This window comes from Bos indicus x Bos taurus, chromosome 5 (genome assembly GCF_003369695.1).
Source record: "Bos indicus x Bos taurus breed Angus x Brahman F1 hybrid chromosome 5, Bos_hybrid_MaternalHap_v2.0, whole genome shotgun sequence".
In the NCBI taxonomy this organism is placed as follows: Eukaryota; Metazoa; Chordata; class Mammalia; order Artiodactyla; family Bovidae; genus Bos; species Bos indicus x Bos taurus.
In genome coordinates, this window is record NC_040080.1 from 93490819 (window position 1) to 93510858 (window position 20040).

The following is a 20040-nucleotide window of genomic DNA, read 5'->3' on the forward strand; positions in this document are numbered from 1 at the left end:
GGTGTTGGGGAGTTGGACCCAGGCGTCCAGGCCGGGGTGGGATGGCACTCAGCCTGTGTGGCACGGATCCTGCCAGGAGGCTGCGAAGTTAACCCCTCCTGCCCTGGTGATGGTGGCCGCTGGCGAGGAGGGAGGGCCCAACTGTGGTTTGTGAATGTGGCCCTGATTCCCCCTCCCCCTCCCAGCACATCTGTACTTGGTTTACAGTGAATGAGTCTCCTGTCCTCATGAACTGGGCGAGGGCACCGCTCCCTCCCTGGCCCCTGGCCGGGCATCCTGACACAGAATCAGGCGCCACCCACCCCCGGAACTCTCTCCCTGCTGGGTAGCCCTTTCCCAACTCTTCCCCTTACCCTTCTTAGAGGGGCTCAGGGGCTGGTCCCCCAGAGCTAGAGCACTGAGACTAGGCAGCCAGGACAGCAAATGGGGCCAGGGAAGCTAACGGGGCGGAGGGTGGGGGTGGGGGACAAAACTCTTGGATAGCCTGGAAAGATGGAGTGGTCTGGAATTCCATCTGTCTCTGCCTTCCTCATTGTCTTGGTTTGTCTGTCTGTCTGTCTGTGTCTTTGTCTCTGGTGGATGTTTGTCCATCGATCGGTCTTGGAAACTGTGGCTCCGCCCTTCTGGCCTCTATGGTCCCCAGCCAACGACAGCAGTCAGGGGGCGAAGCCCAGGAAGACCCGCCCTGCGCCGGCCCCTCCCCTAGGGATTGCCTTGCCCCGCCCCCGCCCCACCCCTCCCCAGCACCCAGTAACTGGGGTCTGTGGGCTGCAGTGGTTTGGAAGTCAAACCAAACTGGCAGATTGGGGAGCAGAGAAAAGGGGTATTGTGAGGGGGTCAGTTTCTTCTCTCCGTCTTGCGCTGCAGTCTGTGCTCTGTCCAGTGATTCCAGGAGGAAGCTTGAGAAGAGGGCCTCCCACTCTGGAAACTGGTGGAGAGAGCTCCCCTCATTTCTCCTTCTCTTTGGTCATCCCTAGTTCTAGGCTTTGCTCTGTTTGTGGTTGCTCCACTTGATCACCCTGGCAACTTAAGAAATGATATCTTGGGGGCCCTAGAACCAGGCTTCCTTCGCTCCTTATATCACAAAAAGGAGAGAAAATGGATCCAAACTTCCAGCCTACCTGCCCTGGTTTGCCATATAGCCCACCCCTAATTTTCACCCTTGCCTCCTCCCCAGCAGCATCAGGACACTGAATAGGTAATCTGCCCAAGCCCAGTCTGCTACTGGGTGGACGTCCCACACCACGCTCAGAGGTGGCTGGCAGATGTCTGGGGGTGGGGGTGGGGGTGGGGAGGGGGTTTGAAAGGGAGGGGAAAGCTCTGTTACAACCCCCAAGGACATCATTAAAGCACGAAAGTGCCATCGGGGCTTGGAGACCAGGGCGCCCAGGGAGAGCATGATGCAAACATGTTTTGTACAACACGTGTCTTTCCCGTCCTCCCCTCCCCTCTCACCTCCTTCCCCAGGCCTGCTCTGTGCCGAGGATGGTGCCAGCCTTGCCCTGAGTGCTTCTCAATTCTACCCCTTGTATCATGCTTTTTTTTTCTGCTTGCCACTTTGTTGGTTCTCCCAGTGAATGACTTTGTGTGTGGAAGTTCTTACCAGCATCAGAAATACCCAGATCCCCACAGAATAAGGCCTTGACTTTGCGACACAGGATTTTAGGACTACACTAAACAACTCTAGGAATTTCTTCCCTGAACACGTGCCATTCATTAATTCAACAAATCTTTATTAAACACCTACTGTATGCCAAGCACTGTGCTGCTGCTAGCTAAGTCACTTCAGTCGTGTCCAACTCTGTGCGACCCCATAGATGGCAGCCCACCAGGCTCCCCCGTCCCTGGGATTCTCCAGGCAAGAACAGTGGAGTGGGTTGTCATTTCCTTCTCCAATGCATGAAAGTGAAAAGTGAAAGTGAAGTCGCTCTGTCGTGTCTGACTCTTCACTCATGTCTGATTCTTCACAACCCCAAGGACTGCCGCCTACCAGGCTCCTCTGCCCATGGGATTTTCCAGGCAAGGGTACTGGAGTGGGTTGCCATTGCCTTCTCCGAAGCACTGTGCTAGGCCCTAGGAATCCGTAGGAATCTCCTTGGGCCCAAGTATCCAAGCAAATCAGGAAAGACTTTGGGGAGGGGAGGAAGTGAGGAGGAGAAGGGAGAGAAGGGAGGGCAGCAGAAGAGTATGTGCAAAGGCCCTGGAATCAAGGTCCTGGCTCCCAACCACCCTACTCCCCCAGAAAGAACAGGGGCCCTCCATTCCTGCTCCTTTGATGGACTTTGATTCACTACAAGGGAGGGACGGTGAGCACCTCCTAATGGCCAAAGCGCTCTAGGACCCTAGGACATCTGGTGCTCTTGCCCTGGAAAGATTGCATCCATCCCTTCATCTCTTCCTCCAGAAAGGGAAACAGAGGCACAGATAGAGAGGAGCAAGCCACAGGCCTAGGCCCCAGATTCCATACAGAAAACAAGGCCCCACACTGAGGTGGAGGGACGGAGTTTGCCCTGCTGTAGCCTCACCAGACAGAAAACCTGTCTACTCTGAACTGTTCGATGGTGCACCCTCCCCCTCTGGGATCCAGCCCTGACCTGTCCCACTCACTGGAACGAGGAGCAGGTCTGCCTCCAAGGTTGCCTGGAACGTGTGAGCTAAGAGCTCCAGGTGTCTGCCAGTCTCCATGTGGGTGGGTGGAGCAGTCTATTTGGTACAGAACCTCCATCTGGGATTACAGGGTTTTATCTCTCCTCTGTCCACTGGGGGGCTTCCAGCTCCTCCAGCTTAGACACCAAGGTTTCCAAGCTTTTTCCTTTCTGAAGAAAAGGGATGGAGGGTCCTTTGAGGACAGAATAGGTTTCTTTGTGGCTGTTCCTCCTCCAGAGCTGGCACAGAGGTCATGGGACCAAATGGGGTTAAGTTCTAGACCTGTTCCGATGACCCATTTTTCCTCCCTGTGTCCACACCCCCTGGGGCAAGGGTGTTGGGTGGGGCTGACCTGGCACCCCCACACCCACATCTGGGATTTCCCCTAGATGGAAACTCCCAGAACCCTGGTGTCCTGCCTCCTCTGCCAGCTCTCCTCCAGACTACATCTCTGCCTTAGCCCCAAGGGGCCCCGCAGATGTGGGACCACCTTCAGGGAACATCTGTGATGTCTGGCTGCCCTTTCTAGTGGATTCCTTTGAAGAAAAGATGTGAGGCTGGGGGGAGGGAGTTGGGAAGCTATCCTTTGTTGAGCACCTACTGTATGCCAGGCGTTATGCTTGGCTTGTATATTACTCACTTAATCCACACAGCAGTCCAGAGAAGGAGCAGTTATCATCCCATTTCACAGAGGGAACTGAGAACCAGAGAGGTTAAGCAGCTTGCCCAATATCACACAGCTGTAGCAGAGCTAACATGGGAACCTAGGGCTTGGTGATCCTGAGCTCTCCTCATCACCACAGGCTTCTTCTTCTGCAGCTGCCCACCTCTCCATGAGATGAGACTTGGAAAATTCAGTTCAATTCAACCCAATTCAGAAAATAGTTATTGAACATCTGCTCTATGCCAGGCACTGATAGGTGCCAGACCAGCAATCTGGAAGGTTGCTGACTCAAGGTCTGGTGGGAGAGATAGGTGTGTGAACTAGGCAGTGTCTAACTTCAGCAGAATGATATGAGCAAGGTGGTGTGGAGTAGAGAATGAAGTAGTACACAGACATAAAGAACAGACTTTTAGACTCAGTGGGAGAAGGAGAGGGAGGGATGATTTGAGAGAACAGCACTGAAACATACATTACCATATGTAAAACAGATGATCAGTGAGAGCTTGATATATGAAGGAGGGCACACAAAGCTGGTGCTCTGTGACAACCTGGAAGGACAGGGTGCGGAGGGAGGTGGCTGGGAGGGAGGTTCAGGGACACACATACATACCTATGGCTGATTCACACTGATGCATGGCAACAAGCATCACAGTATTGTACAGCAACTATCCTCCAATTAAAATAAACATAAACTTTAAAAAAAGAAAAGAAATAGTATTTCTATTTTCTCTTTATAAAAGAGTATAGAAATATATTATGAACAGTGTACAGAATAAATTGGAATAAAGTGAATACCTACTCGACTGCCATCCAGCTCAAGAAATAGAGTATTTCCTGCTCCAGAGGTTCCCGTGTGACTCTCCCATCATCCTCTTCCTCTCTGAAGAAGTAACCACCATCCTGACTTTTGGGATAATTATGTCCTTCTTTTTGTTTATAGTATTAGCACCTACGTATGCATCCCTTTATAATATTATTTAATTTTGCCTGTTTTTGAGGTTTATATAAACGGAATGACACTGTATTGCCCTTTCCTGTCTGACTTATTTTGTTCAGCTTGTTTGTGAGAGAGACACAAATTGTTGCACATAACTGCCTTTTTCATTGTGGCAGAGTATTCAGTTGCATGCTGCTGCTGCTGCAGAGTATTCAGTTGCATGAATATACCACAATTTTTTTTTATTCTACTCTTAGTGAAAGTTTGAGTTGTTTCCAGTTTGGGCTATCATAATGCTACTAAAAACATTATTGTATATATTTCCCAATATATACATGTAAGAGTTTTTCTAAGCTATAAAGCTAAGAGTCAAAGTGTATGTTCAGGCAATCTCAATTTTTATCAGATAATCCCAAACTGTGTTCCAAAATGGTTGTACCAGTTACACAGGAAGTAGAACATTCTAATCAGGAGCAGGTGTAAAATCAAGACTCATACTCCTTTCTTGCCTAAAACTCTCAGTGGTTTTCTCTTTCCCTTGGAATAAGATCCAAGTCACTGCCGTGGCTCCCAGGGCCTCTACCTGGCTCTCTACCTATGCCATATGACTCTCCTCTCTGTTTTTTGTACTTGCTGTCCCCCCTCTCTGAATGTTCTTCCACGAGCCATCTCCATGGCTGTCTCCCTCGCTTTCTTCTAAAATGCCCTTGCTAAAATGTCACTTCTCAGTGGCACTGTCCCTGACCACTGAATTTTCTTTAAATAGTTGTTTATTTATTTGGCTGCTCCAGGTCTTAGTTGTGGCCTGTGCATTCTTACTTGAGGCATGCAAACTCTTAGCTGAGATGTGGCATCTAGTTTCCTGACCAGAGATCGAACCCGGCCCCCTGCATTGGGAGTGGGGAGTCTTAGCCACTGGACCACCAGGGAAGCCCTGGCCACTGAATTTTCTATTACAAATTTTTCCAGACCTCCTTACCCTCCTCTCAGCTTTTGTTTTCCTCCCAGTCCAGCCATCTGGGTTCTAGTCAGCCTCAGGCTGCTTTCCTGTGATCTGCCAGGACTTTTATCTCCTCCCAAACCCTTAAGTGGCAACCCACTCCAGTATTCTTGCCTGGAAAATCCCAGGGACAGAGGAACCTGGTCGGCTATAGTCCATGGGGTCGAAAAGAGTCGGACACAACTGAGCGACTTCACTTCTCTTTAAACCCTTAAGGGCCCTTGGAGCTGACTGTGTGGTGGCAGTCTAGCTGCTCCTTCTAAAGGATCCACCTCTCTGAGTCACTTTGTATCACATCACTCTGGGGTTTTTTTCACAGCCATTCCATGCTCCTAGACAAGCTAATGTATTTATTTGTTTACCTGTTTGCTTTTTGTCCCCACCCAGCCCCACCCCTCACTTTAAATGGCACTCCATAAGAGGAAACCTCACTGTCTTGCTCTGTAACATGACCAGTACCTGCTGCATGACAGGCCCTCCAGTAATAATTGTCCAGGCTAGTTGTCAGGCTCCCAGAGACAGCCAGGCCCTCCTCCTCCCCCCAACACCTGGGACTTGCCCTATCTGGAAACTCCCAGGACCTAGGTCTCCCCTGCTCCACCAGCTCCCACCAATATCCCAGGCAGAGTCTCAGAGCATCTGCTGTGCTGCTGCTACTGCCCTGAGTCTCCTCTGGGGACTGTTTGGAAGTCTGAAGCACTCATTCTGGTCATCAGGGCTGGAGAGTGATGGGCAGGTGTCAGGTGCCCACAGCTCAAGAAATACTTTTTGATTGAATAAAGGGGAAGTCTTCAGAGATGAAAAGGATCTTGCCAGGTGGAGAAAAGAGAAAGGGCACTGCGAGCAGAAGGAAGAGTGAACAAAGGACGGAGGTGTGAAAAGCGCACATCATAGTTAGAGGACTTGGTCTGATCTGGTGCCCGTGGAAGGTGCTCTGTGGAGGGGAGGGTAGCCGGCAAGCAGGGAAGGGGAGGGCTAGCTGGGGAGGTCTGAGCTCCTGCCAGCTCAGAGAGGCTCAGCAGTGTCTTAGGTTTAATCCTGCCCCCACCCCCGCTCCCCACAGTTCCCCCTCTGACCCCACCCGTAGGTACCCTCCCTTTCACCCAACCCCCAGCCTGGCCGCTCCCCGCCACTGAATGGACTTCTCTCTGGGCCTACGTCTGGGGCCTCGGAACAAGAAAGCCAGCCATCAACAGCCACCTGCGCCCTCTGGACACTGCCCACCAGCTGCCTCCCCTTGTCCGTCCTGCCCCCCCTCTGCCTGTGCCTGCCCCTGCCCAGCCTGTCCCCCTCCCACCTGCTCCTGCACCGCCTATCCTTCCTACGCAGCTCCCTGCCCCTCCTGTCCTGGCCTCCCGGGCCCACCCTGTACCTGCTCCTGCCCTCCCTGCCCCGCCTGTCCTCCCTTGACTTATCCCCACAGTGCCTGCAGCCAGTGCTCTGGCCAGCACTTGACCTGCTGCCGCCCATCTCCTTGCCCCATGTACCCTTGCTCCAGGGGTCGAGCCACCTGTTCCAGCTCCTGCTGGGGCTGCAGTGACAGCTGTGGCTGTGGTCGAGGGGCTGCCTGGGGACCCCCAAGCTCCACTGGCCACTGCAGCTGCTGCTTTAGGGGACAGCGCACCTCTCGGCACTGTCTGATTGTCTAGGGGGCGGTTGCACCTTGGGAGAGTGCCCATCTCCTGGAGCACTTCTGCAGGCAGAAGATCAGCTGGACCCTCTCCCAGGTAGGGAGGGGGGCAGGCTGCTCAGAGCCCCCTGGCCTCCTCCTCAGTCCTGGGAGTGAGAGCCAGGCCTCTGTTTTGAAGCTAGTTTCTGGACACGCTCTCACTGGTTCCAGAACCTCCTCTTCTGCAACTTCTGCAATGGAAAATGTTCTTCTCAGGGCCTCTCCTGTGGTCCCTGAAGGTGAGCAAGTTGATCATTTCCCCCTCTAGTTGACCTCCCTGGGAGACCCTTCTTGGCTCATCTTTTCTGTAGTTTGCATGGATAAGATGGCTCCTTCATCCAGGGACCACTTTTTCTGCCCCATGGACCTTCACCCATATCCCTGAATAACCCAAGAGTCTCTGAACCCTTTACCTCTCATCATGAGCCTGAAGGAAGGGCAGTGGCTCTTGGACCGGAAGAAGAGGCCGAACAGAGGATTCTTGGTTCCTCCCTCCCCTTGGATATCATGACATCCTTTATGGTCCTTTACTTCTAGGAACCCGGTGCTCTCCACCTAGATGTCTTATCTTTCAAATCTCTGAGGGCTTGCCCAGCCTCATGACCCCAATCTTCCAGCAATAATCCTATCTGTTACATTCACGCTCATCTGGCAAGGGGTGATGGAAGCTGGGAGCCCTTGACTCAGGTTTCCAATGATTCCATCCACATGCAGCTAGTCATAGTTCCCTGTCCCTGGGAGTGGGGCTGGGGAGTTGGAGAAGCCACAAAGAGGAAGATGGAGCTGATAGATGCTTGTATCTGCCTGGGATTGGATCTTAAGCTGGGAGCCCCTAAGCATCCCATCATATTCTCCAAGTTATCTGACACTGATCTGCTTCAGTCTTCTTTCTCTGCCTCCTTCTCTGGGACCCTTTGTTCTTTCCTTTCTATCTCTGTATATCCTTCTGCTTATCCTTCCTGCTAGCTTTCTACATCACTCTCTCCATTTCTGTTTCCTTTTTTTCTGCCACCTGGACACTCTACCTCCACCTAACTTGTGTCTTTACATCTGTTTATCCCACTCTGTCCCTTCTTTTCCCCATCTAATTTAAAATCTGCTTAACATACATGTCTTTTTCTTCCCCTTTCCCTGTCTCATTTTGTATTTTCATGTTTGTTTTCTTCCTTGGTCTTTTTTTTTTTTTTTAAACAGGACAAAGTTACATATAGCTCCACTATATGTTACAATTATTTTTTAAGTAGATAAATTAAGATCTTTTCCTTGGTCTTTTGACTCACCTCCTATTTCTCTCCTCTTCTGTCCTATTCTGCTTCTGGGAGAAAGGCACTCTAGATCTTTTTGATTTCTATTTCCCTTCTTTGTCTCTCTGTCTTTGTTCCTGTCTTTCTGGGTCCAATTCTGTTTCCCAATTCTGTTCTTCTGTTTTCCAATTCCTGTCTCTCTTTCTGCCTCCCCAGTATCCGGCTTTCTGTCTGTCTCTCCTCATCTCTCTGGGTCCTGCAGCTTCCTGCATACAGGCCTACGTCATACCCATCTCATTGCTGTCCAAGGGCCAGGACACCAAGTCTTCCATTGCCCCCCAAACAGCCCATGTCCTGGAGTGAGCAAGGGCTGGACATAGCTACCAAACAGTCCCTTTGTCCCCTACCCACTGTCCAGGCCATCTTATCCTTACTGAGCTCTAAGTCCAAACCTTTTTTTCTCCCAACTTCATATTCTGAAAATTGGCAACTAAAAAGAAAAAGAATTATGCATTTATGCTACCTGTCCTGTGTAAACTATATTTCAGGGTGGTCAAATAGCTCTAAGTGGTGAAGAAAATTTCTTTTTTACAGAAGAACTCCAGCTGATGTAGAAGACATATGGAATTAGGAAAATCACCGTTTTTGCAACCCCTAATGAAATAACTGATCAAAGCAAGACTCTTCAATGGATGAAACTAAGGATGGTGGTTGATGGAGAACGTAACTACCTGACCCCACTGATGAATCTTAGCATCACTAAAAAGGGCACAACCACATGGCCTGTACCTCCTGATATGATGCAATCTGAAGCACTCAGCACCACCTGTGAAGGACTCTTGCCAAACAAAGAAACAAACAAAAAAAACTGAGCATGATTCTACTCAAACCCTACCGCTAACCTCCATTTAATAGGAAATATGGGGGGTGGAGAACAAATTAAATGGCACAACAAGGAAGTAAAACAAAATATCCAGAATGTGGGACATTTTAATGGAAATCTGACCTGATTTCTTCAACTAGTCAATGGCTGAACAGGACAGTCAATGAGAGCGTGGTGTACAAAGACAGCTATTACACAGGATAAGTGGACCTTGTTTGATTCCTGATGGGGACCTCCCAATTGTAAAAAGACATTTTTAGACTGTTGAAAACATTTAATTATTTATTTAACATTTAATTAAACATTTAATTTAATTATGAACTGAGTACTTACAATGCCAAGGAATCAGTGTTGATTTTGTTAAATGTGAAAATGGCCTTGAGGTTATGTAAGAAAAGGTCCTTATTTCCTAGAGATGCATACTGAAGCATGGAATGAAGTGACGTATTTAAGTATTTTGGCAAATAAAAGAAAGGAGGAAAAGGAACAAAAGGATAAAAATCAATATTGTTGAATTAAGTATTTAGGGTTTCATAGAACCTCTACCTTTATTTGAACATTTTCATAATAAAAGTTTTAAATGATGCTCCTCTTGTAGGCATGGTTCCTAGTAATTCCCAGAGCATCCTCCCTGCCCGCTCTGAAAGCCAGACTTTCCCTGTAACTCCCCACATACAGACCCTGGTCCTCCTTGCCCTCTACTAGAAGTGGGTCCTAGAGATGGATTTGCCCTCTCAGGATATTCTCTATCCCTTCCAGTCCTCTGCAGCTCTGCTGGCACATATCCCATGTAAAGTATCTTTCTCAGCTGTGCTTCACAGCTCTGAGGGGCCAGGGGAACCTTAAAGAGTAAACATTTTTTGAATAGGTCCTATGATAAAAATAATCCAAAATAATGTAACCTTCCCTAAAGTCTTTCTTGGGTGCTTCTGAGAAAACTGCAACTCAGTAATGGAGAACACTGGCCTCCATCCTGGAAAACAGAAGACAAGGCATGTAAGGCCATCCTGTCCCACTCCCTGCTATCATGCAGGGTGACCTCCTCCCTCAAAGAAAAGATCACCAGGAACTGAGAGACAAGGTGTCAGGAGATCAAGGGTTTTCAGTCCAGGACCAGGATGGAGGGCATTTGGATTCCCCCATGCCCTCACTCACTGAGTGACCTTGGGAAATCATGATTTTTGAGCTTTGTGCTTCTAGACGAAGCATGGGAACCGATACCCTTTTCTATCCTCTAGAAGTTTGCCAGTTAGGGATAAAGGCACTTTGGAAGTTGTGGAATATAAATCTCAGCTGTTTATCATAAGAAAGTATTTCTTACGATATAATTCCAGACTCTCCCACCCTTCTTCAGTATAAAGAAAACAGACACTAATCACCTGTGCAAGAGGGTGAACACATTTAATCTTCCCAGAAATCACAAGTGTGGAATTGGGAAGATCTGGGTCCCAGTTCTGACTCTACCTCTTACCATGTGAGTCCTGTCGTGTTACTAACCTTTCCAATTCTGAAGTACCTACCTAACAAGTTGTTGAGACAGTTAAACACTTCATCTATAGCAGTTGACCCAGGACTTCCTAAAACAGAGCTTAGGTGTAATACATAATAACTGATGCACTTCCGTGGTGGGCCAGTGGTTAAAGAATCTACTGGTCAATGCAGGGTACACAAGTTCAATCCCTGGTCCAGGAAGATTCCATATGCCACGGGGCAAACAAGCCCACATGCCACAACTACTGAACCCCACATGCCCTAGAGCCCATGCTCTGCAAAAAGAGAAACCCTCACACGGCAACTAGAGTAGTTCCCACTGGCGGCAACTAGAGAAAGCCCATGCAACAATAAAGATTCAGTCCAGCCAAAAATAAAGAAATAATATTTAAAAAAAGTTTGATAAGTGTTACCAGCTAATAAAGACCAGCACTTTTTAGAATAATTTACATGTATTATCTTATTTATTCATCTGGTATTTATGGAATGCCTTTTATGTCTCATTAAATGTTTCAAGTACTGGAAATATAAGTGAACAAAGCAGAAATTTGTAGGGAGAAGAAGCAGTAAGCAGTTAAGTGTGCCAGATAATATTAAGTGCTATGAAGAAAAGGCAGCAAAGGAGAATAGAGCGTTGGAAGGGAAGCAGGTAGGTTACTGTGGCAGAGGTGGCGCTGCCTTTTCAACAGTATGAGCAAGGAAGGCCTCTCTGACACTTGAACAGAGAATTGTAGGAGCTGCAGGAGGGAACCATGTGGATATCTGGGAGAACCAGAGCTTCACAGGGCACAGTGTGCAAAGGCCCTAGTGATAGCCAGTGTAGATGGAATAGAAGGCGCAGGAGGGAAAATGGTAAGAGATGAGGTCAGAGAAGTGGCAGCAGAAAAGAGGACAAAGGATTTTGTAGGCTATTATGATTTTGGCTTTTTCGCTTAGTGAGATAAGAAGGCATTGGAGGGTGTTTTGTTTTTTTGTCTTAAATTATTTATTTACTTATTTGGCTTCCTCGAGTCTTAATTATGGTAGGTGGGATCTTCCTTTCAGCACGTGGGATCTAGTTCCCTGACCAGGGATGGAACCCAGGCCCCTTGCATTGGAAGAAGGAGTTTTAGCCACTGGACCACCAGGGAAGTTCCCCATTGGAGGGTTTTGAGGAGATAATACTAAAGCTGGAAAGAGGTTAAATAACCTTTCCCAGGTACCACAGCTGTAGCAGAGTGTGGGCGTCCAACTCCAAGGCTGAAGTTCTTAACTCTTGACTGCCACTGAACTTTGAGCCTTCTTCAGTTGGGCGCTGCTCTCCTATGATGCAGACTAATTAACTGGGACACTGAGAAGTCATATGGCTTGCCAGAGGCGACACAGCTGGTAAGAGATAGGGGTGGGATTTGAGCCTTAGCGGTCTGCAAGCCAAGTCCAAGTCCTTTACACCACACTGCCTCCCTCAGGTGTGTGAGCCATACTGACTTCTGGCCAGGAAGTCACTATTGTGGGAGAAGAGAAAATCGAGAAGCCCGTCTCGGCTTAGGGTGACGATGTTCCTTAAGAAGATCAAACCCCGACTCTGCGGAACTGCTGGCATTGTCTTAGGCACAGCAGCGCTCCGTAACCCACGACACGGAGGAAGAGATTGAAAATGGGTCTTTATTTCCAGGGGGTTCGGTAGGTATCCGGGAGTCGAAGAAGCGAGTGTCATGGGAAGGCCACGGATAGGAGTGAACCAGGAGCAGAAACCACGACCACCACCGCCTCCAGTCTTGGCCCCGCCGGGCGTCCGGAGGTTGTCGTCGAGTCCCGGCTAGAGGGCGGAGCAGGGGCGGGGTTTGAACGCCGCGCCCCCGTCACGTGATGGGGCCATCATGGCGGCGGCCAGAGGCCTCCCCGGCTCCCGGAAGCAGGCTGTGAGGGGCGGGCGCGCTGGTGGAACCCGAGCCGGAGCCAGAGCAGGAGGTAGAGCGGGAAGGGCGGCCGGGCGGCCTGGAGCCGGACGTGTCCGGAGCGTCCCCGCAGACCGGGGCAGCAGGTGAGACCAGGGTCTGGGCAAGGCGCGAGCGTGTGTGGCGGCGGCCAGCGGGGCTAGGGGGCGCAGGTGGGGGTGCCCTGACCCAAAGGAGGGGGAAATCTGAGATGCACGCGCGTGACCTGAAGCAACTCTAGAGGCCTGCGCGGGTGGTAGGGATGCCTGGGACAGATGACGAGACCTCGAGGGCAAAAACAGGCTCCTCAAAGAGGATGGGAGGTAACAGAAGGAAGTACAGTTTGTAAACGCTGTTACGGGGAAGGGCAGCAGCCCCTTAACTTGCGGGGCTGGGATTAGGTACTCCCTCTTTGCTATGCCAGGAAAGGGTGGGGCGAATGCTCAATCTTCTCTCCTCTCACACCCCTCCCTGCCCCAGAGTGTCCCGCTCTGGCGGGCCACTCCTCCCACCCACCCAACTGGTCCCTCCGGTCTGAGCTCTGGGGGAGTGGAATAGAGGGGTGGGGGAGTTCTGTTGGCAGGGGGGTTGGGTGGATCCGCTTTCTGCTTAGACAGGCAGCCCCTTGACAGCAATACCCGGGCAATGGATGTGACTCTGAAGCCCCCTTCTCTTCCCAGGTCGTCCGGGGGCCGGCCATGCTGGTGACTGCTTACCTTGCTTTTGTGGTCCTCCTGGCCTCCTGCCTGGGGTTGGAGCTGTCAAGATGCCGGGCTAAGCCCTCTGGAAGGGCCTGCAGCAATCCCTCTTTCCTTCGGTTTCAACTGGACTTCTATCAGGTCTACTTCCTGGCCCTGGCAGCTGACTGGCTGCAGGCCCCCTACCTCTACAAACTCTACCAGCATTACCACTTCCTGGAGGCACAAATTGCCATCCTCTACGTCTGCGGCCTTGCCTCCACCGTCCTCTTTGGACTGGTGGCTTCCTCCCTGGTGGATTGGCTGGGTCGCAAGAAATCTTGTGTCCTCTTCTCCCTCACTTACTCTCTCTGCTGCTTAACCAAACTCTCCCGGGACTACTTTGTGCTGCTGGTGGGCCGAGCACTAGGTGGGCTATCTACAGCCCTGCTCTTCTCAGCCTTTGAGGCCTGGTATATCCATGAGCACCTGGAACGGCATGACTTCCCCACCGAATGGATCCCAGCTACCTTTGCCCGAGCTGCCTTCTGGAACCATGTGCTGGCTGTAGCGGCAGGTGTGGCCGCTGAGGCTGTGGCCTGCTGGATGGGCCTGGGGCCTGTAGCCCCCTTTGTGGCCGCCATCCCTCTCTTGGCTCTGGCTGGGGCCTTGGCCCTTCATAACTGGGGAGAGAACTATGATCGGCAGCGTGCCTTCTCTAGGACCTGTGCTGGGGGCCTGCGCTGCCTTCTGTCGGACCGTCGTGTGCTGCTGCTAGGCACCATCCAGGCCCTGTTTGAGAGTGTCATTTTCATCTTTGTCTTCCTCTGGACACCTGTGCTGGACCCACATGGGGCTCCACTGGGCATCATCTTCTCCAGCTTCATGGCAGCCAGCCTACTCGGCTCTTCCCTGTACCGCATCGCTACCTCCAAGAGGTACCACCTTCAGCCCATGCATCTACTCTCCCTCGCCGTCCTCATTGTCGTCTTCTCCCTCTTCATGTTGACTTTCTCTACCAGCCCAGGCCAGGAGAGTCCAGTGGAATCTTTCATAGCCTTCCTCCTCATTGAACTGGCCTGTGGACTGTACTTTCCCAGCATGAGCTTCCTGCGGAGAAAGGTGATCCCTGAGACCGAGCAAGCTGGTGTCCTCAACTGGTTCCGGGTGCCCCTGCACTTACTGGCCTGCCTGGGGCTCCTGGTCCTCCATGACAGCGATCGCAAAACGGGCACTCGGAATATGTTCAGCATCTGCTCCGCCGTCATGGTGATGGCTCTGCTGGCAGTGGTGGGACTCTTCACCGTGGTCAGGCATGATGCTGAGCTGCGGGTGCCCTCACCCACTGGGGAGCCCTACACTCCTGAGCTCTGACCCTGTTCTAGGACCAGGGAGCTGGGATGGACCCTTGAACCCCACCTCTCCAGGGCTGAACAGATCTCTCTGTGACCTTGCGGCTCTTTAGCCCCTCAGCCTGTCCGGGGGCTCCTCCTGTCAGTGCTTTGGGTTGGGAAGCACATGGGGTGATGGCCTGGAAAGAAGATGCCAAAAGTTGCCTCTGTGTCACTCCCTTCCCCCTTTCCACTTTAAAATAAACAATTTTAATTGATCATTGATCTTATTTACTCATCCTCACCTGTACCCACCTCAGTAGTTCTTATGAGGGGGCAGCTGGAGGTTGTGAGGTGAGAGGTGGGGTTACCAGTGGAACGTTTGTCTTTCTAGCTTCAGTAAGACTTGTTTAGTTGCTAAGTTGTGTCTGACTCTTTGTGACCCCATGGACTGTAGCCTGCCAGGCTCCTTTGTCCATGGGATTTCCCAGGCAAGAATACTGAAGTGGGTTGCCACTGCCCTTTCCATGGGATCTTCCTGACCCAGCGATTGAACCCACGTCTCCTGCATTGGCAAGCGGATTCTTTACCACTGAGCCACCAGGGAAGCCCTCTCTAAGACTGCCTCCACCTTAAACTGAGAACTGTGGAATTGCCTTTCAACAGAAATGGGTGGGAAAAGCCTGAGGCTCTGAGGTCCTCCATATCTTGTTACCCTGGGGACAGGCACCCTCCCCATTTGCCAAGCAAAAACCTTACTCCACATCCGGAGTGAGACAATCTCTGGAGCCTATGGAGTGGATGTCCAAGCCACTGAGCAAAGATTCCAGGGGCTCGAGCTGCTTCTGTGACCACCTCTTGTGGCAAATCCAGAGGCTTGCTGCATGAATAGGCTTGCAGCTCAGCACATGCGTGCCGCTTGCCTTCTGCCTCTCTGGCCACAAATGCACCCCTTGTCCGAATCACCTGGGCCCATTAGGGCCTGTATGCTTGCATGAAACCCAAGTGAAGGGCTGCAGAGGACACAGCAGTGAATGGCTGACAGACCGTGATCTTGTCTGTACCTGATTGTTCCCCACCCTGAGTGAGGGTGAGGGAGCCATCAGGGCAGGAAATAGTACCAGTACCAGGAACTCAAGTTCTTTGAGCCCCTCCCTGCCTCACCTCTGATTGTATCTGCCTTTCCTCCTCCCACCCAAACCTGGGCTTCTCAGAGGAAGCAGAGCCAGCAGTTAAGCAGGGTGGGGAATGGAAGGAGGGTCGGCTCAGGGTGTGTCCTGGAATGTGCTTGAGGTGGGCATGAGGGACCTACCTGTCCTAGAAAAGAGGTTGATGACCTTTCCTTGGGTCCCAGACGAATTCCCAGACACGAAGAAGCAAAACTTTCCAGGACCTGCAAGTCCAAACCTGTGTGGGGAGATAGCATCACCCATTGGGGGAGGAATGCTGATGGATGGGTGCCTGCAGGGTGAGGCCAAGGGGAGGGAAGAGTAGTGGTCTCAGGTCTCTGCTCAGAGAAGGAAAAAAAACACGTTCCCCCACCTAGCTGCAGGGAATAGATGCTGAGGTTAAGTATGAAAAAAGCAGATATCTTTTCCTTCCCCCATCTTAAGGCTAAAACAGAGTCTGTTACAATAACTCCACTTCCCCTTTCTGCCTATATTTTATAGTTATTTGTAGACTCTCCGTCCTTGAGGACAGGAAGAAATTGTGTCTTATATGCCCTTGTCTCCCCCATATATACACACAAGTGGGGGCTTGGCCCATGGCTGTGCTCAGTAAATGGAGAGGAGACAGGCTAACTCACTCCAGGCTTTTCAAGAGTAGCCCGTTTGGGAACTCTATTAGACTGGAATCCAGAGGCTAGTTAATGATTTGTTTTTTGAATGAGATTATTTACTGATGGAAGCTTGAGGGGGGCAGCATGTTCCTAAGTGAAAAGGAAATAGGGAGGTAGAGACAGACTAGTGAAATTCCTTCAGCTTTTTCCCCACTGAGTTCTCTTCAAAGAAGCTGGTAGATGATAGAGTGGGGAGGGTTCTTCCTGGCAGACTCATTGGGTGTGACAAGCTGGCAGGTATCTTTAAGATTGTCCATTTAGCTGTAAACATTTTATTGAGTACCTACTATATACCATGCGTTGTATTACTAGGTGCTGGTGAAAGTTTATCTGAGAGGAAAATCCACTTAAAGGGCATATAGCAAAGCCAAGGCTAAACCTTGCCTCCTGCTGCCCACCCAGTGCCCCTTCTATGGCATGTACTGACTCTCTCCCCTGGGCCTTCATCTACTTGACTTGCCCCCTCTATCCCTGCTCCTTTCTTCCAAGCCTTGTCCCTGGAGAAGGGGATGAGAGTGGGAGCACTTAGCCATGGCTACCTGGCCCACCTCTGGATATTTGCCCATATGAGGTGAATGAGGGATTGATTCACCTGCAAAGCAGTGCTCATGATGCCTTGCTGAGAGGCAGTGCAGGGAACTGGTGAAGAGCATGGAGCCAGGGCCCAACTGCCTGGGTTCACATTTGCGCCTCAGTTTCCTCATCTATAAAATGGGGGTGATGGTATAGTGGCTGCCCTGAGGGTGCTTGTGAGGGTTAAATTAAGCGCTTGAAACAGCAGTTGGCCTCCAGTGTAAGTGCTACTAAGTGCTTGCTTTCATATCTTATTTTTAACTTTTTCAGTCCAGCTGAGCCCTACCCAGATTTGGGTGTGAGAATGAGTGGACTGGGCTGTAACGGGGTGAACAACTTTCCAACACATCCGTGTGGTTGGGTGATTCCCAGCAGTGTTTATCCTTGGTCCTGGCCCAGAGAGCAGGATCAGGCTATCTGAGAGGCCTTCTGCTTTGGGGTGTGCGAGTAGCTGAGGAGGGTGTCAGTGTGTTCCACTTGAACTCATTTCCTCTTCCTCAAGTGGGAAGGTCAGCTTGGTGTCAGATTTGATATACACCACCATTTTTCCCTAAGAGAGTTTCCTGATTTTCTGCCTTTCCATCCAGCTGGATATATAATTATTTTATTTGGAGCTTTTAAGTGATCCTGAGGAGAACAGAAACAGCCCAAGGAACCAGGAGCCAATGAACAAGAAGGCAGGAGGACTGGGGCATGAAGACAGTACTGAGTTCTGAGGCTGGAGAGTGACCTCTTCCTGGAAATACAGCCCCTGCTCAGGGAGGGGAGAGGGCTGCTCCCAGCTGATGGCCATGGTCCTTCCACTGGGTCTGGGTTCCACTTCCCAATACACTCTTCCCCTAACCCCAATCCTGTGGTTCTCCCTGTTTATTATTTTTTGCCACCACTTCTCCACAGAACCACAGAATAGAATTATAAGACATGTGAAAGTTTTAATTATAAGACATGTCATGCTTGGGATCAGACCTAATGTTATCAAAATATGTCACATTCACTTTAAATGATTTTTTTAACAACAAATATGGGCTAATTGTAAAAGAGTCAAAGGCAAATACAGATATATTTAATGTAACTATGTGAATGTAAATGCATGTCCATGTGTTAAAATACATTTATTGATATATAAATATATTACAAATATACATATAGACATATAAAATATAAAAAATTATAGGCTCCCTTAAGCCCACCTTCATACCAGTGTCAAATGTTTGTAGTCTAGGGCATATATTTAATTTTTTTTAAAATAAAAATGAATCACACCATTCATGCTGTTCTCCAACTTGTTTTTTATTTATTAAAGTATACCTTATTTTTCTCTTTTTAAAAACACTTGAGGGGAAAAAAAAAAACAATACTTGAGGGGATGGTACTGAGGAACCTATCTGCAGGGCAGACGCAGAGAACAGACTTGCCCACAGAGTGGGGTAAGGAGAGGGGGGCGAATTGAAAGTAACATTAAAACATACATTACCATGTGAAATAGATAACCAGTGGGAACTTGCTATCTGAGACAGGAAGCTCAAACCAGGTGCTCTGTGATAACCTATAGGGGTGGGATGGGGTGGGAGGTGGGAGGGAGGTTCAAGAGGGAAGGGATACTGATTTATATTGATGTATGGCAGAAACTGACATAATATTGTAAAGCAATTATCCTCCAATTAAAAATAAATTTATTCAAAAACAATTGAGGGACTTCCCTGGTGGCCCAGTGGTTAAGAATCCACCTTGCAATGCAGGGGACTCAAGTTCAATCACTGGTCTTGGTTGGGGAACTAAGATTCCACATGCTGAGGAGCAACTAAGCCCAAGCAATGAAAGGTCCCCTGTTCTGCAACTAAGACTCAGTTCAGTTCAGTCACCCAGTTGTGTCCAACTCTTTGTGACCCCAGGGACTGCGGCACGCCAGGCTTCCCTGTCTATCACCAGCTCCTGGAGCTTACTCAAACTCATGTCCATCGAGCTGGTGATGCCATCCAACCATCTCATTTTACTGCTACTGCTGCTGCTGCTAAGTCGCTTCAGTCGTGTCCGACTCTGTGCGACCCCATAGACGGCAGCCCATCAGGCTCCCCTGTCCCTGGGATTCTCCAGGCAAGAACACTGGAGTGGGTTGCCATTTCCTTCTCCAATGCATGAAAGTGAAAAGTGAAAGTGAAGTCGCTCAGTCATGTCCCGCTCTTAGCAACTCCATGGACTGCAGCCTAACAGGCTCCTCCATCCATGGGATTTTCCAGGCAAGAGTACTGGAGTGGGTTGCCATTGCCTTCTCCGTCTCATCTTACTGGATGCAGTCAAATAAATAATAAAATATTTTAAAATAAATAAATAACTGAAATCCACAAGAAGACTGTAACAATCATTCATATATCTATGACATCTTTATATATCAATATATACATAAAACATGTGGCTGCTAAGCCTTGTTGGGCCTTTGGAAAGCATTTCAAGGCTTTTCTGTTTGAGGCTGGCAAAACCCCTGAGAGAGAGTGAGGCTTGATGTTACTACCCTATTTCACAGATTAATAATAAATTGAGCTGGGACTAGAACCTGGCTCCTCTGTCCAGGCTCAACTTGAAAGCTCTTTCCACCATCCCATTACTGTCTCTTTATAAACATCAGGGATTCTGTTGAGTGTTTGAATTATGTGACTCAAATTGACATTGGTCAACACTTTTTGATCTCTAAAGAACTTCCTTCTTATTGTTAAAAGTAGAAGATGCATAAGAAAGGATGTTTTCTTCCCTTGAAGAGGGAAAAAATTCTAGAACATTGTCAGGGCACTGCCTGTTAAGGTGTAAGCAAGAGGAAATAAATATTGAGAGAACTGATGTATCATTAATCATTTATGGACTTCTCCTCTCTGCTGGTTCCCTCACTCTATGAGAGATAGGTAACTTCTGCAACGCACATTGAACCCCTGCAGTAATATTACCATTTCAACGCTGAGATTCTCGAGTCATTCTTTTGTTGGTTTGTTTGTTTTAAATAGTCTTCCCGGCTAGATTCTCAGCTCTTAAAAGCGGTTGACAGTGATGAAGAAAACCAGTAACAGAGAAGGATGAGTTATCCAATAGAGTAAACTGAACACAGAGTTCTGAACTGAATTATTTAGAGGAGGAAGGGAAGAGAAGCAGTCAAGTGAATGCGCATGTTTGGGGACGTAGT

General features: G+C 49.5%; 1 protein-coding gene and 1 long non-coding RNA gene across 2 annotated transcripts; both read left to right on the forward strand.

Annotated features, from left to right (window-relative positions):
- Positions 1–6684: 6684 nt before the first annotated feature.
- LOC113893201 lies at positions 6685–9608 on the forward strand. The gene is made up of 3 exons (XR_003511244.1): positions 6685–6974; positions 7056–7155; positions 8755–9608. It is a non-coding gene; the product is annotated as an uncharacterized LOC113893201 (long non-coding RNA).
- Positions 9609–12377: 2769 nt separating this feature from the next.
- Positions 12378–18136, forward strand: MFSD5 (major facilitator superfamily domain containing 5). The gene is made up of 2 exons (XM_027542999.1): positions 12378–12557; positions 13131–18136. The coding sequence occupies exon 2, from the start codon at positions 13149–13151 to the stop codon at positions 14499–14501; it is 1353 nt and encodes a 450-aa protein (XP_027398800.1). The 5' UTR covers positions 12378–12557; positions 13131–13148; the 3' UTR covers positions 14502–18136.
- Positions 18137–20040: the final 1904 nt, after the last annotated feature.